This window comes from Oncorhynchus nerka, linkage group LG14, assembly GCF_034236695.1.
Source record: "Oncorhynchus nerka isolate Pitt River linkage group LG14, Oner_Uvic_2.0, whole genome shotgun sequence".
In the NCBI taxonomy this organism is placed as follows: Eukaryota; Metazoa; Chordata; class Actinopteri; order Salmoniformes; family Salmonidae; genus Oncorhynchus; species Oncorhynchus nerka.
This window is the reverse complement of record NC_088409.1, coordinates 34,960,054-34,980,803: the sequence shown is the minus strand read 5'-3', so window position 1 is coordinate 34,980,803 and position 20,750 is coordinate 34,960,054. Positions and strand designations below refer to the sequence as shown.

The 20,750-nt window shown below is 41.8% G+C and overlaps 2 protein-coding genes across 3 annotated transcripts; one reads left to right on the top strand and one right to left on the bottom strand.

Annotated features, from left to right (window-relative positions):
• The first annotated feature begins 854 nt into the window (after positions 1–854).
• LOC115140923 (matrilin-2) lies at positions 855–13,750 on the top strand. Of its 2 annotated transcripts, none has more exons than XM_029679389.2 (13): positions 855–1,001; positions 2,502–2,641; positions 6,293–6,501; positions 7,203–7,566; positions 7,733–7,855; positions 8,139–8,267; positions 9,169–9,291; positions 9,691–9,813; positions 9,975–10,097; positions 11,092–11,502; positions 11,637–11,789; positions 12,507–12,599; positions 13,252–13,750. In XM_029679389.2, exons 2-13 carry the CDS (start codon positions 2,503–2,505, stop codon positions 13,305–13,307), a joined length of 2,046 nt encoding a protein of 681 aa, XP_029535249.2. In that variant the 5' UTR covers positions 855–1,001; position 2,502; the 3' UTR covers positions 13,308–13,750. The 2 variants fall into 2 exon arrangements, with proteins under 2 accessions (XP_029535249.2, XP_029535248.2); XM_029679388.2 differs by having other exon boundaries at positions 2,454–2,641.
• A 1,932-nt stretch (positions 13,751–15,682) lies between these two features.
• On the bottom strand, positions 15,683–19,224 carry LOC115140922 (E3 ubiquitin-protein ligase rnf146-like). Its single transcript, XM_029679385.2, has 3 exons — positions 19,127–19,224; positions 17,849–17,911; positions 15,683–17,696 (listed from the first exon to the last, which is right to left on the bottom strand). The coding sequence occupies exon 3, from the start codon at positions 17,682–17,684 to the stop codon at positions 16,647–16,649; it is 1,038 nt and encodes a 345-aa protein (XP_029535245.1). The 5' UTR covers positions 17,685–17,696; positions 17,849–17,911; positions 19,127–19,224; the 3' UTR covers positions 15,683–16,646.
• Positions 19,225–20,750: the final 1,526 nt, after the last annotated feature.

Genomic DNA, 20,750 nt, shown 5'->3' with positions numbered 1-20,750 from the left:
TTATTGTGTTACATTACATCACTGCTTGTTAGGCCTATGAGATGACAACCACAGGGAAAAGTCTAGGACTAAAAGGCCTAGTTCTTTCTTCGACTGGCACTAATTCTGTGATCCTTTCCTTACCTCATAAACCTGAATAATGGAAATTCTCTAGGAAACTTGGAAACTATTTGGCCATTGACTTTAAGAGCTGTTAGGGCCATAATGTTGTCATTGTAAGACAGGTAGTCTATTTTCAGGATGATTGATGTTAAGAGCACTGAAAGCACTGCTTTAGACCCCTTTTCCATAAACTGCTGCCTTACTGTTTCCTTCTGTTCAATGTGGAGAGTTCATCCAGATGTCTTCCAGGTACAGTAACCTTCTTCCACTGTAGCTTGGACCACCATTGGACCAGGACAGTAGTTGGCAAAACCAATACGCTTGTCATTTACTTTGAATAATGTACAGTTGAGTTGAGTTGTAGACACACTTATCGCCTTTTCACATTGCTGTTTGTCAGATGTAAGAACAATAGATGGGATATCTGTTTGATTATTGGTCACTATTTCTGATCAAAGAAGATCATGTGGTTACCAAAATGCTTGGTCGGCTCAGTTGAAGATGTCTTGATTGTGATTCACATACTGAAATGATAGTTTAAACTGATAACCTACTGTATGAAAACATGAAGATTTGATCCATACATTTTTTTTTTCTCCAAATGTCTCCAATAGGAGGCTTCTCTCCCCAGGTTAGAGCCAGACTGAGGTAAGGCAGCTAAGAGTAAATACAGAATCAGTCAGTCCCAGAGGAGAGGGGGCAAGTCTAATGCATAGAGAGAGAGAGAGCGAGAAAGCAAAAGAACATCTGCATATTCTCTGACTGACTGCACGACCACAAGTCACCAGCTTGACTCACTCAACCAGGTGGATTTCCTTTTCCTGCTTTACTTATTTTTTACAACCTTTAATTTAGATTTACTGACAGATCTTTTCACAAAACTTTATTTTGATATTAAGGTAAGGAGACTTTTGATATTTTGATGTTATTTTCAATAGTTGGTGTTGTCACACTGCAGCATGAAACCCCATGACAGATGTCGTATTTACCACACAGAATCTAAGCTCGAAGATGACCATTTTTTTTTTTAATAGAAGTAAACATGATTCAGATTCAACATTAGACTGTTTGAGATTCAACATAAGATGACAAGGTACAATATGGCCATGACAAAAATGTTTTAAATACTGTAGTTTGTAATTTTGATGTTTTTGTATATGGTCCATCTTCATTTTCAATTACAGACTGAATGAGTAATAGTAACAACTGTTGTATCCATCTCTGGCATGTGCTGGCTCTTGTTTTCACTTGTTTTTCACTTACCTAATGTTTGTGCAGCTGTGGTAGTTAAACAGGATGTTCCATGAGTGTGTGACCCTGCTTGCTTCTGGTCACTGACAGTCATCATAAACATGTCTGGTACACCTATGCAGCTCAAACCTGTGAACAGGCTAAGGAACAACTCAGTGTAATCAGCTTGTCACTCAGGCTCCCGAGTGGCACAGCGGTCTAAGGCACTGCATCTCAGGCCCTAAGGCATCACTACAGATACACTGGTTCGAATCCAGGTTGTATCACAACCGGTTGTGATTGGGAGTCCCATAGGGCGGTGCACAATTGTCCCAGCGTCATCTGGGTTTGGCCAGGTGTAGCCCGTCATTGTAAATAAGAATTTGTTCCTAACTGACTTAGTTAAATGGAACAAAGGTATACGTGTTCTAGAATTGGCATGGCTATGTCTCTTAAAGCCATGGAACACAACTACTGTATGTCTGTCAGAATGGCCCGTACAGTCAACAGCTGCCTGAGTGTTGTGTGTAGCAGCAGTATGAAGCGGTCTAAATGGGAGCAATAACAGATGGCTGACAAAGGAACAGTCTGCTGTGTATTATAGACCACTTTAAATCACTGTAACATCTCAACTCAGAGTGGAGTTTTGTTCCATGTGTTAATAACTCTATGGGAAGACACTCAGTTACATTTCAGTTCATAAACTGAAGGGAACTGGTGCATGTTTTTATATTAGATTGTGGACCTCCCTCACTGGTAGCTTAGGTCTGGAATGTGTTGTATACATTGTAGCTCTAGGTGCGTCTTAAATGGCACCGTTTCCCTATAAAGTGCACTACTTTTGACCATTATAGACAATAGAGGGCCATTTGGGACACAGCGCTAATCGTACTGTACGGCTGTGACATGGCAACCATTCTGGGTTAATGAGGTGAAATCTGAAGCTGTGGTTTCAGGCAGGCAGGAGGTGAAAGTACTTCCTATTTATAATTCCTCTAGAGTCTGACTGACATCCCATCCCCAGTCTCCCTGTCAGTGACTGGCAGTGTTTGTGTTTGTTGATGTGCACTCATCCTCAGGACTGGAGGTTGAGTTGGTTGTCTCTGCAATTGTTTTACCAGCTGCTGTCTGTCTGTCCACCCATTTGTCCGTGGGTCCCCTTGGTCAAGGATGAGGACTCTGGCCTTCGGGCTCTTTTGCCTGCTCTGCTGCGATGCAGTCCGAGTGGACCACAGAGACAGGCGCCGTCCCAGACCATCCATCCTGTCCAGAGGACGCAACGACTCGGCCATCCAGTCCAACTCAGTGGGTAAGACCAGCAGAGATTACTGGTACTAAAGGAAATGTGGTGCTGGCTAAATACTGTGGTTTGTGTCACAATCAACACTATCAACAAGGCAGGTCCTACAGGTTCTAGTTTTGTCACACCTGGACTACTGTTCAGTCGTGTGGCCAGGTGCCACAAAGAGGGACCTCAGAAAATTACAATTGTCTCAGAACAGGGCAGCACGGCTGGCCCTTAAATGTACACTGGGTGCTAACATTAACAATATGCATGTACATCTCTCATGGCTCAAAGTGGAGGAGAGATTGACTTCATCACTACTTGTTTTTGTAAGAAGTGTTGACAAGCTGAATGTACCGAGCTGTCTGTTTAAACTACTAGCACACAGCTCGGACACCCATGCATACCCCACAAGACATGCCACCAGAGGTCTCTTCACAGTCCCCAAGTGCAGAACAGACTATTGGAGGCGCACAGTACTACATAGAGCCATGACTACATGGGAGTCTATCCACATCAGGTAACTGATGCAAGCTGTAGAATCAGATTTTAAAACAGATAAAAATACACTGTGAACAGACATGCACAGGCATAGACACACATACACATGATAAGACATGCCCTCTACATACATGTACACATGGATGTTGTATTGTAAATATGTGATAGAGGAGTAGTGGCCTGAGGGAACGCACTAAATGTATTGGGTAAAGAGTTATGTAATTTCTTGTAATATTTTTAATTGTATATAACTGCCTTCATGTTGCTGGACCCGAGGAAGAGTATTAAATACAATTACAAATACAATGGAATATAGTGGAATGCATGGAATATAATGGAAAATACAGTACAATATAATGGGACATATAGCACAATATAATGGAATATACAGTACAATATAATGGGACATATAGTACAATATAATGGAATATACAGTACAATATAATGGGACATATAGTACAATATAATGGGACATATAGCACAATATAATGTGACATATAGCACAATATAATGGGACATACAGTACAATATAATGGGACATATAGCACAATATAATGGGCATACAGTACAATATAATGGGACATATAGCACAATATAATGGGCATACAGTACAATATAATGGAATATAAAGTACAATATAATGGGACATATAGCACAATATAATGGGACATATAGCACAATATAATGGGACATACAGTACAATATAATGGGACATACAGTACAATATAATGGGACATATAGCACAATATAATGGGCATACAGTACAATATAATGGAATATAAAGTACAATATAATGGGACATATAGTACAATATAATGGAATATACAGTACAATATAATGGGACATATAGCACAATATAATGGGCATACAGTACAATATAATGGGACATACAGTACAATATAATGGGACATATAGCACAATATAATGGGACATACAGTACAATATAATGGGACATATAGCACAAAATAATGGGACATATAGTACAATATAATGGGACATATAGTACAATATAATGGGACATACGATACAATGTAATGGGACATACGGTACAATATAATGGAATATACGATACAATATAATGGGACATACGATACAACATAATGGAATATACAATACAATATAATGGAATATACAGTACAATATAATGGAATATACAGTACAATATAATGGGACATACGATACAATGTAATGGGACATATAGTACAATATAATGGGACATACGATACAATGTAATGGAATATACGGTACAATATAATGGAATATACAGTACAATATAATGGAATATAGTGTACAATATAAGGGAATATACAGTACAATATAATGGGACATATAGCACAAAATAATGGGACATATTGTACAATATAATGGGACATACGGTACAATATAATGGAATATACGATACAATATAATGGGACATACGATACAACATAATGGAATATACAGTACAATATAATGGAATATACAGTACAATATAATGGAATATAGTGTACAATATAAGGGAATATACAGTACAATATAATGGGACATATAGCACAAAATAATGGGACATATTGTACAATATAATGGGACATACAATATAATGGAATATACAGTACAATATAATGGAATATACAATACAATATAATGGGACATACGATACAATGTAATGGGACATACGGTACAATATAATGGGACATATAGCACAAAATAATGGGACATATTGTACAATATAATGGGACATACAATATAATGGAATATACAGTACAATATAATGGGACATACGATACAATGTAATGGGACATACGGTACAATATAATGGAATATACAGTACAATATAATGGAATATACAGTACAATATAATGGAATATACAGTACAATATAATGGAATATACAGTACAATATAATGGAATATACAGTACAATATAATGGAATATAGATTACAATATAATGGAACATACAGTACAATATAATGGAATATACAGTACAATATAATGGAATATAGTGTACAATATAAGGGAATATACAGTACAATATAATGGAATATAGAGTACAATATAATGGAATATACAGTACAAGATAATGGAACATACAGTACAATATAATGGAATATAGATTACAATATAATGGAACATACAGTACAATATGATGGAATATACAGACCATATGTGTGTGCATAAGTAGAGTATGTATATTCATAATTGGTCTGTATTTCCCCTTACAGTAAAGATCAAGTAAAATCAATGTCTGACCAGGGGAACTGGTCCTCTCTAGAGGGATGTATGGAGCATGTAGAGGTTTTTCTTCTTGTCTTTTCCCAGGCTTAGTTTAGTGTTGATTGATTTACAGATGATTACTGGAGACTAGAGAACTCAGAATCTTTCCCCTGCTCTCAGGCTGACTAACTGAGCACACAAAGTAATAATCACTGTCCAAACTCAAAAAGAAAGAATCAACCAGACAGTGTCAGAATTATGTACTACAGTACTTTAAGTAAGACCCCATCTGTACCCAGAAACGTATGGTTTCTTCATACAGAGAGCCCATGTAAATATCAGTTATATACCGTATAGTAAGACTACTTCCAGTCAGATTACTGTATGTTCCTCAGAGAGCCCCTGTAAATAATATATTAGAGTTACAGTAAGCCTATATACAGTACAATACTTCCATTAAGGCTTTCTTTGTGTTCTCTCCCTGTAAATACTATATTAGAGTTACAGTACAATACTTCCATTAAGGCTTTCTTTGTGTTCTCTCCCTGTAAATAATATATTAGAGTTACAGTAAGCCTATATACAGTACAATACTTCCATTAAGGCTTTCTTTGTGTTCTCCCCTGTAAATACTATATTAGAGTTACAGTAAGCCTATATACAGTACAATACTTCCATTAAGGCTTTCTTTGTGTTCTCCCCCTGTAAATACTATATTAGAGTTACAGTAAGCCTATATACAGTACAATACTTCCATTAAGGCTTTATTTGTGTTCTCCCCCAGAGAGCCTGTGTAATTATCACATATAGTATGCCTGGCCTACTGTAGCTCCAGTAATGCCTGTGTAATTATGGCATAAAGTATGCCTGGCCTACTGTACCTCCAGTAATGTCTGTGTCTTTCCCCAGAGAGCCTGTGTAACTATCACAAATAGTATGCCTGGCCTACTGTACCTCCAGTAATGCCTGTGTCTTTCCCCAGAGAGCCTGTGTAAAGGGAAGCCCCTGGATTTTGTGTTCATCATCGATAGCTCCCGCAGCGTGCGTCCCAGCGACTACGAGAAGGTCAAGATCTTCATCACCAACATCCTGGCCTTCCTGGACGTGGGGCCGGAGGCGACGCGCGTCGGGCTGCTGCAGTACGGCAGCGTGGTGCAGAACGAGTTCTCCCTCAACAGCTACAGGAGCAAGGTACACTCTTAGAAAACAAGGTGCTATCTGGAACCCAAAAGGGTTCTTCAGCTGTTCCCATAGAAGAAGCCTTTGAAGAACCCTTTCTCCACAAACTACACTCTTAGAAGAAAAGGGTTCCAAAAGGGTTCTACGGCTGTCCCTTTTTGGTTCCAGGTAAAACCCTTTTTGGCTCCAAGTAGAACCATTTTGGGTTCCATATAAAACCCTTTCCACAGAGGGTTCTACATGGAACCCAAAATGGTTCTACATTGAGACAAAAATAGTTTTTTTTACTAGGAACCAAAAAGGGTTCTCCTATGGGGACAGCTGAAGAACCCTTCTGAAACCATTCCCCCCCCCCCCCCCCCCTAAGAATATAGTTTGGGTAACAAGTTCTGTCTCGACACCAACAGCAACAATGTAGCCTAGAGAACAGGTTCTCTCTCGATGCACTTAGCTGAATAGCCGTTGTGCCCTTGAGCAAAGTACTTCTACCCACAGGGATGTTGCAATGTCGCTGAACATCCTTCCTCCCAAATGTGTGCCGTGTGGTGAGACTGGGAGCAGAAGAAACAGATGGACTATTCAGTACTGTTCTATTCTTTTTACAATATGTTTATTTGGTTTTCCAAGTACAGTTGCTCAGAAACATTCTGTAACAAGAATCCCCAAAAAACTAATCCACCCACATTAACAAACACAGAACTGTTGTATTCAAGGCAGATGTGGAGCGGGCGGTGAAGGCCATGGACCACCTGGCCACCGGCACCATGACCGGCCTGGCTATCCAGTACACCATGGAGACAGCCTTCACCGAGCCAGAGGGCGCCCGACCCGCCGACATGCACATCCCCCGCATCGCCATGATCATAACGGACGGGCGCCCCCAGGACACAGTGGAGGAGGTGGCAGCACAGGCCCGGCAGGCGGGCATCCAGATATTCGCCATCGGAGTGGGCAGGGTGGATATGAACACGCTGCGGGTCATCGGGAGTGAGCCCCACTCGGAGCATGTGTACCTGGTGGCCAACTTCAGCCAGATAGAGACCCTCACCTCCGTCTTCCAGTCCAATCTGTGTGGAGGTGTTTTCTCTCTGTTCATCTCTCAACACACTCATGTGCTTTATTCATTATATTGATGGAGATTCTAAGGATGTATTATTTGTATGTGTGTGTGTGTGTGTGTGTGTGTGTGTGTGTGTGTGTGTGTGTGTGTGTGTGTGTGTGTGTGTGTGTGTGTGTGTATTAGGTACAGATCTGTGCTCTGTGATGGACCATCAGTGTGATCACCTCTGTGTGAGCACCCCAGCCTCCTACATGTGCCGGTGTAGAAAGGGTTACACCCTTAACTCTGATGGCAAGACCTGCCACGGTGAGTGAGCAACTTAGTCGACTGTGCTCAACTCTATTATAACAGGCTTGACCACATCATTTGACTAAGAACATGGACAATATGTTGCTTTTGGACAGACAAATTCACTAGAGGGGAACAAGGAAAAAAGTCAGTGGTGTAAATCAGAATCAGTGGGGCCTAGCTGGCTGGGTTAGGGTTTGCCTGTGGGACGGTGCAGTGCTAGGGCTGGTGAGATAGCAGGAGCAGCAGCAGAGGCATAGGGTAAGGGTTATGTTATGTTGTGGTCCTCCTGGTTCTGTAGTGGAAGACCCGTGTGATGTGGTGGACCATGGCTGTGCCCACATCTGTGCCAAGGTGCCAGGGGTACTTGGCTACGAGTGTCGCTGCCGGCTTGGGTATGAACTCAACGAGGACAAGAGGACGTGCCGAAGTGAGATTCTTAGTTTTTCCTCTTTCGTTTGTTCATTCATTTATTTATTTATTTTTTGTGGTTATGACTAAAGTTAGCATAGAAAAAACTATGAATTTACTCTGAAAAAAAGTAATTTATCTGCTTGTGAAGGTTAACCTGAATTCCAGATTTCCATCTGTCCTTTCATTGCTCAAATCTGATGGTCTATTATACTGAAAACAATAAATAATTTGTTTTGGGTTACATTTCAGTCCATGGACTGGCTCAGTGATGCAACTATGCTTGACTATTGTAGTGTTCACAATCAGTTCTTTAAGCAATTGAAGGGATGAATGTCCCAGATCAGTCCAACTCTAATACAGTATTTGGTCTATCTTGTTGCCAGACGGAGGTCCAAGTCCACCCACATTTGGACGTGCCCCTAGTTCTCTAGTGGAACTTCAGACTTCAGAGTAGCATAGGGGAGATCTCCAAGAGGAAGTGTGCTTTTTGAATCATCTCACTGGCTGCTGACATATGGGGGAGTGTGTCCAGGGTGTTAGAATACAAAGAGATCATAACACAGCCAGGGTTCCATCTGTGGAAAGGTTTCTACATGGAACCCAAAAGGGGTTCTTCAAAGGGTTCTCCTATGGGGACAGCCGAACAACCCTTTCTGGTTCTAGATAGCACCTTTTTTTCTAAGAGTGTATGTTCCGATGCAAATTGCACAATAAACATTTTAGTTAACTTCAGAAAGCAGCCTGTGGGTTCATCAAAACGGTAAGTGCTTAAAAGAAATAGGCAGAAACAACTGGTGTTACAGGAAAAAACATACAATTCCAAATTAAAGGCACCTATTCCCTCCTTTATCTCTTGTTAACATCCTGAGAATAATGTATCAAGCCAATCTATGTGTGTCTCTACCTTTCCCCCCCAGGAATAGATTACTGTGACCTGGGGAACCATGGCTGTCAGCATGACTGTGTCAGCTCTCCTGAGTCCTACGTCTGTAGATGCACGAGGGGCTATGTTCTCAACCGCAATGGCAAGACCTGCAGCAGTAAGTTCATCACTCCTCTGGTTATATGAACTGTGTAACTGTGCTATTAACAACACTGTACTCAACCTCCCCCTCCTGAGATGGCAGTGCCAGTACACCTCTAAAAATGGTTTAAAATATATTAAATCTAACAAATAAAGCAATCGTAAACTGTTCATTCAAAATATCAGTCACTGGAGGACTCAGCAACAGAGTGCTGTGCTCACTGCGTGGGCAGTGTTGAGGAAAACATTTGTAATGCATTTATTTATTGAATGTAGTGAATATGTGAGTCACTGTTATATTTCTATATAACAGTGTAGAAGTGTTACTTCCCTGAAAGAATATTAACATGCGTTGTCCCTTTCTCTCTCCTGCCTTGTTTCTATCTCTGTACCCGATGTGACTAACACCTCTCAGAGATTGACCACTGTGCTCTTGGCGACCACGGGTGTGAACACGAGTGTGTGAACACTGAAGATGTATTTTTCTGTAAATGCCATGAAGGCTACATACTCAGACCTGATAATAAAGCCTGCAAAAGTAAGTCTCACCTGCTTCACACTAGAATAGTGTATGCTCTCAGTCTCACCTAATACACAGAAATATAACTTGTATTCAATTTTTGACTTAGATTTCAACATACTAGCAGGTCTTGCTTATTGACCTCAACAACTGGGTCTGATCACTTTTACTTACTGCAGGGCTTGATCCATGTTCCCTTGGTAACCATGGGTGTGAGCATGACTGTGTGAACACTGAAGATTCATTTGTGTGTCGATGTCGAGAAGGCTACAAACTCAGACCTGATAACAGAACCTGCCAGAGTAAGTCAATGGCCTGCTTCCATGTCTTCCTATCAGCTGTGTGGTAACAGATCTTTTGGACATTGCACAGTAATAAGAGGATCTTCTCTATGCATCATGCTGTTTTGGCCCAATGGATTCACATCCCTTTGAATTGGTATGTTAGAATGAATGTTACGCATTAATGCTTATGTGACCTGGGGAAGTTGGACTGCCTTCAAATATACACCTAATTGCCTCTTTTGGAATGGGTCTGACTGTGACTGAGTGTTTTTCCATCCTGGTATTTATATGTTACATAATTTGGATGAGTGTGATTATGAGGTCATGGTTAATCCTGATGCTCCCTCTAGTCCAGGGTGTTATTTTCCTGGATTAAGAAGAATATTCCATACCGTTTGACAGTGACAGGCACATGTCGTGAAGGAAGAAAGAGTAGTTCTCGATAGGTAGATAGATGGATATTCATGCACATTATTATCCAATGTTGCATTGAAATGACTGTCTTTGGAACCATGAAGCCTGGAGTAGAGAACACACATTTCCATTATTAATGAGAATTATCCTTATACTATTTCAATATGACCTGCACCAGGGGCGCAACTTTCATTGGGGAATGGAGGGGGGCATGTCCCCCCCACATTCTGAAATTGCATTTTTGTCCCCACCCAGTTTTATCATTGGAATGTGATACAAAACGAGATTACGGTGTGCGTTAGGACCATGCGGACGCCTCCGAGCGGTCGGGTAGGCTGTTGGGAGTGTTTATCGGAATGGATAAAAAAATGGAAAAGAAATATATGTCCCCGCCACTTCTAAAACCAAAGTTGTGCCCCTGATCGGCACACAGGTCTTCATAATGTTGGGCCATTATTGTAGAATGAGCCAGTTATTAGCCTATCAGCGAACTCATTTAAGTAATGTAGGCTAGTACTTTCTGCTGCTGTCTTGCCATGGTATAGTTTATTTGGGGAGTCGTGACTTGACTCAACACTATTTGTCTCTACTATGGCAGAGGCAGTGTGTGGAGATGGAGTGATGGATCTGGTATTTGTAATTGACGGCTCTAAGAGCCTGGGACCGACCAACTTTGAGCTGGTCAAGCAGTTTGTGAACGGCATCGTGGACTCTCTGGACGTGTCCGGCACGGGCACCCATGTGGGGCTGCTGCAGTACTCCAGTAAGGTCCGCACAGAGTTCATCCTGGGTCAGTATACCTCAGGCCGGGACATCAACAGGGCCGTATTGCGGATGCAGTACATGGGCAGAGGATCCATGACGGGTGCTGCCCTGCGTCACATGTTTGAGTACAGCTTCTCTGCCAAGGAGGGGGCCAGGCCCGACATACCACGGGTCAGCATCGTGTTCACCGACGGACGATCCCAGGATGATGTGTCGAAATGGGCCACTAAGGCAAAGGATGCTGGTACGGTTTCTTTACGTTGTGTTTGCTTAACTCGATCTGATTGCAGAGCCATTTAAAGAGCCTTTAATAGAGTACCATCTTCTCTTAAAGGAGTCATTCATCCACTTCCTTCTGACCTGCTTCACTGTCCCCAGGTATCACGATATATGCACTTGGTGTTGGTAAAGCCATCGAAGAAGAGCTCAGGGAAATTGCTTCCGAGCCAGATGATAAGCATTTGTACTATGCTGAAGATTTTAGCAACATGGAAGAAATTACAGACAAATTGAAGTCACGGATATGTAAAGGTACCCAATGCATAAAACACACTCTAAAATAACTTTCTTATTAAAGATCCATCACAGCTACACATTATTCATTATTTCTCACACTTTCCTGCACAGTGCACAAATCCTCTCATCTTGAATACATTTTGAATTCTATAAATACAAATACTGAATCAAAAATGCCCCAAAACCCATCTAAAGTCTTAAAAAGAATCAGATTGTTTATGAAGGTGGTGCTTAGACTTCCATATCATGATTTATACTTAATCAATAAGGTCTGGGGGGGTGTGGTACATGGCTAATATACCACGGCTAAGGGCTGTTCTTATGCACGGCGCAACGCAGAGAGCCTGTGTACAGCACTAGGCCGTGGTATATTGGCAAAAAAACATAAACCCCCGAGGTGCTTTATTGCTATTATCACACGGCTGTCAGCCAATCAGTATTCAGGGCTCGTACCACCCAGTTTATAATGTGTGTTAGATCGATTTTCTCTCATGCACTGCATTTCAGGAAATATTTATTGAGGAGCGGGTAAGGACTTTATGTTCAGGGGGAAAATGCTGTACATCTCTGCCACCTGCAGGTGTTTTTATGAAGTACAACAGAAACCATACCATTGGAGGCCTATCATTGTACAGTATATTGTGAGGCTCTGGGAATGAATAATTGTATTGCACTTGATCTGTGTCAGTCTATTCCTAAAAGACAATCCATGCTGTGTCTGTCTGTGAACAGAGAAACCCTCCCCTCAAGATATGTGTAAGTGTGAGAACGTGATGCTCTTCCAGAGGCAGGTCAACGAACAGCTTAGGAGACTGACCCAGAATAATATCCTTTACAGCCCTGTGGTGGTGTACATACTTTAGATAAGGTCTTTAATATTGCCATAACATTGAATGCTTTCCAAATGGTACCCTTTTACCTGTATAGTGTGCTACTTTTGACTAGAGGCCTATCAGCCCTGGTCAAACGTAGTTCACTATAAAGGAAATAGGCTAGAGGCCTATCAGCCCTGGTCAAACGTAGTTCACTATAAAGGAAATAGGCTAGAGGCCTATCAGCCCTGGTCAAACGTAGTTCACTATAAAGGAAATAGGCTAGAGGCCTATCAGCCCTGGTCAAACGTAGTTCACTATAAAGGAAATAGGCTAGAGGCCTATCAGCCCTGGTCAAATGTAGTTCACTATAAAGGAAATAGGCTAGAGGCCTATCAGCCCTGGTCAAACGTAGTTCACTATAAAGGAAATAGGCTAGAGGCCTATCAGCCCTGGTCAAACGTAGTTCACTATAAAGGAAATAGGCTAGAGGCCTATCAGCCCTGGTCAAACGTAGTTCACTATAAAGGAAATAGGTTAGAGGCCTATCAGCCCTGGTCAAACGTAGTTCACTATAAAGGAAATAGGCTGCCATTTAGGATGCACAGAGTATCTTTAAAAATGTGTTTAGTTTAAAATCAATAACTTCCTTAATGTGTAAATACTTGAGGTTGTGTCAAAAAGGATGAAGACCCTTGAGAATCAGCTTGGACACAAATGAAACAAGAAAAATCAGCTTGGACCCAAATGAGGGACAAAGACATTGTTTATCTGTTCGTCCTCAACTGGCCTGCGGTGCAAGAGCATTACTCAACTTCAAGGGATAACTTTAAGCTATTTCAACAAGCTACTGAAATATAACATGGAATATTTTCTACAGTAACTGCTATTTATATTCTGAACAAAACTATGCATTTATGCATGTGGCTGTGGACTGGAGTAAGTGAAGCCAAAAATACTGTATATCTTTGCTACATTCAGGTATCAAAATGTGTTTTTTTTAAAGTAAAATGTTATTTGGCAGATAACTGCAATTTATAGATACAAATATAACTCGTATAAGATAACAGTACATTTTATAATGACAAATCAAAGTAAAATTACTTGTATTTCAAGCTAAATACTTTCTATTGCTGTTGTGAATAAAATCCCTTGTTGATCTTGCTTGTATTGTACTTTGTGGATCACCAAAATGTGTCACAAAGATCGAAAGATCAAATCATCGGTTAGATTAGGATTGAACCCAACAAGGTTTTTGTATAAAACATTAGAAGCAAACATAGTGGTCTTACTGCTGCAATTTCCAACCACACCCCCAAGAATGAGACGAACAATAGCACACACACAGAGATAGTGAGAATAACAAGAAGAGGATTCTCTATCCAGCCCACTACAGTTGGGAGTTATCATTCTCCAGTTAAGAGACTAGGTCATACAGACCTATCTATAAATTCATCAAGGGACCTCAATACCACACAACTCTCTACCAACTACAGTAGATGCCCCACTACTTTATCCGTCTCTGATAACTATTTGCAGGCCAGAGGAAGAATTCTCCATCTGTCCTGCTGTTCCAATAAATGTACAATGCCGATGGTGTGTTCTTTTTCAACCAGGGTAGGAGATTCATGTGAATTCTGAATAATCTAACAATGAAACGTTCTGTGTTTGTCCTGCTGCATAGATCTAGGCTTGAGTCAGTCGCTCCTTTTCCCCTCCCTGATAGATCAAGCTTCACTATGGTGTGAACCTGGCTGGCAGGTCACTGGTGCCTGGATAACACACCACTAGGGGTACGTCCCAAATGGCACCCTATTCCCTACATAGTGGGCCCTGGTCAAAGGTAGTGCACTAAATAGGGAGCCATTTTGGATGCAGCCCACCAGGCCTTTTGTCTTCCTCTCCCGTCCCTTTACAACGGTCATGTGTTTCCTGGACAAACACCAGGCTTTGGTGTTGCTTACAGATACACTGTGATCAGAATATCAAACCAGGGTGTGAGATGAATTCAGAGAGGGTTGGAACCTGTCTGTTGAAGTAGGTACGCTACACTGCACCAAGTGGACCTGTGCAGGGCAGGAGCAGCGGGTCATGGTATTAGCAAGTGGTGAGGTACACTACATGACCAAAAGTATGTGGACACCTGCTCGTCAAACATCTCTTTCAAAAATCATGGACATTAATATGGAGTTGGTCCCCCCTTTGCTGCTATAACAGCCTCCACTCTTCTGGGAAGGGTTTCACTATATGTTGGAACATTGCTGCGGGACTTGCTTCCATTCAGCCACAAGAGCATTAGTGAGGTTGGACGAATAGCCCTGGCTCGCAGTCAGCGTTCCAATTCCTCCCAAAGGTGTTTGATGGAGTTGAGGTCAGGGCTCTGTGCAGGCCAGTCAAGTTATTCCACACTGATCGACAAACCATTTCTGTATGGACTTCGCCTTGTGCACGGGGGCATTGTCATGCTGAAACAGGAAATGGTCTTCCCCAAACTGATTGAAGGCTTGTGTGCCGCTGATCAGCCATGGAAACCCATTTAATGAAGCTCCCAACGGCAGTTTGGAACTCAGTAGTGAGTGTTGCAACCTAGGACAGAGGATTTTTACACACTTCAGTGGTCCCGTTCCGTGAGCTTGTGTGGCCTATCACTTCGTGGCTGAGCCGCTGTTGCTCATATACGTTTCCACTTCACAATAACAGCACTTATAGTTGACCTGGGCAGCTCTAGCAGGGTAGACATTTGACCAACTGACTTGTTGGAAAGGTGGCATCCTATGACAGTGCCACGTTAAAAGTCACTGAGCTGTTCAGTAAGGCGATTCTACTGACAATGGTTGTCTATGGAGAACGCATGGCTGTGTGCCCGATTTTATGAAACTGTTGTGTCCGAAATCCACAAATTTTAAGGGGTGTCCACATAGTTGTTTATATAGTGTAGAGTTGTCACATGAGAAATATCAGGGTAAAAAAAAAAAAACACTGTGACCAGATTTTATACAAGACAGCTTATTTCTTGCATGACGTCGCTAGTTGTGTTGGCATGTGATCAGCTCGCCTTTTGCTTTCATCAAACAAAAACAATACTTCCAATCAACATTTTGGGATGATGAATACACACATTTTTATTTAAAATCACATACCATGTAAAAGATTACAAACCAAAAATCGTTACAGAAAGTAAAGGTTATTATAATGATAGTAAAATTGAGCTCAACAGAGGACAATGACAGTCAGCTGGTAAGAAATATAAAAACAATACAATTTAAAACTTCAAATGTTCTGCAGGAGACAGCCAGCAAGCCACCTAGCAACCGTTGCTATTCTCTTACTGTCTTAGTAATCACACAATAGAATTTACAACCATAGGAAAACAAAGAAAAAACAGTTAAAACTAAAATCAAACATCAGTCCTCTCCACCAGTAGTGTTTAAGAATCCAACCCCTCTCTTAAAACACATGCACACATTATGAAACAGACTAGCATTTAAGATGAATAATCAGCAACTGAACACTATGAACATGCTTCGCTTTTGAAACACAAATGAAAATGTTGTCTACTAACCTTTTTGATCAGAGGTCATGGAGCATGGTGTTAATCACTTTGGAGCAGCCTAGAACTCAACACACAAATCTGCTGCAGAGAGGGGAAAACAACCACTGATCTGATCAAAACAACTGTTGATTAACTGATAAGAGGCTGCTACCTGATTCAGTTAAATGCATGTCTCTGAAAATAATAAGTCTCCATCTTTCAACACGGCTGCATCACATACTGTCTGCAGGCATGAGGACGTTCAAACATCCCAACAACTTACACGAAACAACAATTCAACGCTCAACTAACAAGTTGTATGGGGAAAGACTGCTCCTAAGGCCCACCAGTATTTTTGACTATAACTAATTTTCAGGGGGTAATTTTCATCTTTAAAAGTCTAATATAATATGGGAGTGTCTCCTTGCCTTGAGACAGTTGTTTGCAGGGGTTGGTTTTAATCTGTTTCAGAGTCCTATGTTAGCTGAGAATGTTAGCTACAGTGCAGAGGATCATGATGAGTTGAGCTCACACTTCAGTACACTGGCCGTCAGGCCTTCGCGACCTCACACTGCTGCTGGAGGCCTCAGCCCCAGGGGGGGACCTGTCCTCTGGGCTCTCCCCCAAATGCAGTCTCTGCTCCCGGGGTTCCACTGCCTCCCCATCCCCCTCATCACTCCAGTCCCCAGACCCATCCACAGAGGTGTTAGGACCAGATGAGGGTGTGGCGGTGGCCTCCTCTTCTCCCTCCCCGACTTCAGCCCTCTCCGGCGCATCTGTGGGGCTGATGTGGAGCAGGGCGAGGGTGTCTTCCAGGGAGGAGCTGGTGGGGCTGCCAGGCTGGCCCCCCAGAGAGGTGGGAGGCCTGGCAGGAGCAGACAGGACTGTGGAGGTAGCTGGAGCTGCTGCAGCCTGCTGCACTGAGGCTGCTGAAGTATCAGCCCCGTCTGCAGAGTTCCCCCTCCCTGCCTCAGCGGACCCCTGCGTGCCACCCTCGGTGTCCAGACGGAGGCCCGCCACCCCTTTCTTGGGGATGTCCACAACGTCACGTTTTATCTTGCGGCGGCGGCCGTGCTCATTGCGCCGGTACTGCACCATGTTCTCCAGGTCGGCCACGTACAGGAACCCGGCTATCAGCATCTCAGCTGTCTTCTTGCCCTTGGAGAAAGCGTCCTCCAGCTCACGGCTGGTCCTCTCGTCATACTGCCACCAGCCGTTTCTCCCCTCATAGTACCATGCGTTGTCCCCTGCGGCAGCCCGCCCTCCGGTCTTAAGCTCTTCGGGGGACAGCAGAGTGGGGTGCTCCAGGAAGTCCTCGGGAACCTCCTGTCTACAGAGAGCACAGCGCTTGCTCTGCCAGGACGCCCCTTTCACACACAGGAAACAGAAGACGTGGCGGCAGGGTAGCTGGACAGGGTGGACACAGCTCTGCAGGCAGATGGCACACTCTGGGACAGGCAGGGCAGGTGATGAGCCACTGGAACCAGAGCAGGCAGAGTCACCACTCCCCTTCTTACTGGATGGGAGCGAGCTCACAGAGTGGTCAACCTCACCGCAGCTAGCCATCCTTAGGAAGTACTTTGGGGGGGACCATTATTGACACAAAAGGATGTTAATGTAAACTACTAGCATCACAGTTGTCAAATTAAATCAACCAATGCACTGAACAAGTTAAGGCAGTTTATTTAGATACACACAGGACAGGCAGAGATTCTGCAGTAGCTACTTACTGTAATATCTGCTAATGTTGCCGCTGTAGCATTAGGCTTATTGGTGGTTCTTCAAATGTCTCACTGCCAAAAGGAAACAAATGTTATAGCTATTAGATTTTATGCTTTTTTAATTGATAGATGAACTTCCGATTCCGGGAAACACAGTAAACAATACGGGAATGATGATATCAAGTCGATTATCCAAAATTAATTGAAACACTATTTTCAACTAAACCATGAAAAGACTGGAACAGGGTCCCGATACCCTAGCTAGTTAACAATGACATGGGGCAAGCTTAGCTAGCTAAAATAAAAAATGTGGGTATATGCTCCTAAAAACCAATGAGGAGATGGGAGAGGCAGGACTTTTGAGCATCATAAATAGAACCAATTATTCTATTTTAGCATCTGTCCACGCAGACCTGCGCGAGCAGTGTGGATGAAATGATTTAATAACATGTCTACATTTATTTTACAACACGAGCAGTGTGGTCAGTATGTGAGCTAGCGAACTGACAATACCTGTATCGCGATACTCGTTAGTATCGTGGCAAGGAAACAAAACGAAGGAACTTTCACTTATTTTGGAAAACAGCCCTAATGTTGAAAACAAAACATTATGTTGTCATCCAGTGACACATTTATTTATTATCCAGTGTAATATTTATTTTCTAAGCTACAGCTAACTATTTTATATACAGCTTGTTAGTAAAGGACCAAAAAGTTGAGTTTACTTCATGTTCATTTTTCACATAGAAAAAATATCGTAATATAGTCCTACCAAAAACGAAGATAGCTAGCGAACAGTAGGTGTTTTGTTCTTCGAGGGTAAGCCATCGTCAGCAAGGTAGCTAGCTACCGTTGGCTAATCTCCGAGCTAGAAAACTCGACAGCGTTCTCCTTTTACATAACATTAACGTAGCTAGCTACGGCCATTATATTTTGATATATTCGGTGTTGTTATTCGCATTGAAACGGCGACAAACTGACGTTAGCTAGTCTGCTAACTTTGATTTGAACTAACGTTACCCACCCCCAGGAGGAATCAAAACAATGAGACCTGTTGTATCCAAGTTTCTAGGATTGACAACATAGCTAGCTAACGTTAGCCTGCCGTCTCAGTCGAGAAAGAAAGACAGCGCTAGTCACTTCTCTCTCTTAGCCGATACTGTCATTTCGCATGTTAGATTTATCGGTCATTGTGTGCCTCTTGTATTGTTAAATATTACATTGATTATAAATCATACACATGTAACTAAATTAGCTGCATGGCGAGAAATGTTATATTAAACTCACCCGTCTGTTTTCCTCCACAAAAAGCAACGTAATAAGTTTAGCCAGTTAACGTATGATGACTACGTTTATTTAACGTAATCACGCACAGCACTCGCACATTACAATTTTCTCGAATCAGCGGAGAAGTGCAAAATGAAGAAATTGCAGACCGCAATTCGGGGCGTTTCTTAATGTGGGCTTTCCTTGATATTAGAACACGCCCATTGGTGTAAAACATTGGTCAGTCCACATATTAAAAAAAAACTTTATTTAACTAGGCAAGTCAGTTAAGAACAAATTCTTATCTACAATGACAGCCTACCCCAGCCAAAATGGTGGTCACACCAGATGCTGGTTTTCTGATCCACTCCCCAACTTTAAAAAAAAAGGTATCTGTGAACAACAGATGTAGATCTGTATTTCCAGTCATGTGAAATCAATAGATTAGGGCCTAATTAATTTATTTCAATTGATTGATTTCCTTATATGAACTATAAAGAATCTTTGAAATTGGTGCATTTATATTTTTGTTCAGTGTAGTTACACACACAGCACTTTTACCATACAATGTTTTCAACTTGCATATTTGATACATGTTGACTTACATGATCAGACTGTGCATGTTAATTTATGTATACCTTATGATCCAACATGTCCTCACCTGGGATTTGAACTCACAACTTCTTGGTTCATAATATTCCGATTTTCCGGCTATGCGACCATGTCTGTGTCAATTATCATCAATTAATCTGATTGATTTGATTTACTTATTTAAGCAATTTTAGACTTTTCTGTGTCTAATGTTGGTGGTGCTTATGGCTCCCGAGTGGCGCAGCAAAATAAAACACAGAGCAACACATCAAGAAATATTTTTAGCGGCAAGAAGCCATTGGTTCATTGTCTTCTTTAGCTCCATGAATGCGAGAAGTTGAATGCTCCATATAAATGACATTCAAAAAAGTGAGGATCGATTGACGGATAGAGTGTGTGGAGGCTTCCATCGTGCTGCAATCATTTTTTTTGCAGGCCGAGAAGAATGCACTTCTGACATAGAGATAAATTTAAAACAGATACATAATTTCAAAGTAAAACAAAAGGAGATGCAGGAATATTTTCTGACAACAGTGGCCAAATTCAAAGCTATTTAATCCAAGAATATAGATACCAGACGGCATTCCCAAACTATGTGTATAAAGGCACCAGGTTCATTAAGATGGCACAATGTACAGGAAGCATCATCACAAGTGTTTTATATGATACAGTTTACGAGGAGTTTGATAAATGCTGTGTACAAAATTATAATGGATCCGTTGGTGATCAGGATACCGAGACGATTGTTGAATATTAGGCTAAACGGGGACCCAAATAAAACATTGATCCAAACCCGGAAGGTCTCTATTCCACTGAGTATAGAGAGGAAGAGGTTTATAAGAAGTTGATAGTAAAAAAATTATACATTTTGGCAACCCTTTGTTTCGATCTTAAACTCAAAAAAATTGGCATAGGACGTAGCGTCAAAGCTGACTGCCAAGGAACACCATGAGCCCTAACGGCAGACCTAAATTGTAGATAAAAGAAAAATGATGAGCCAGATAGATTAAACTATCTTTAGGATCTTGGAATGAACAAAGGCAGTCATCCCCTA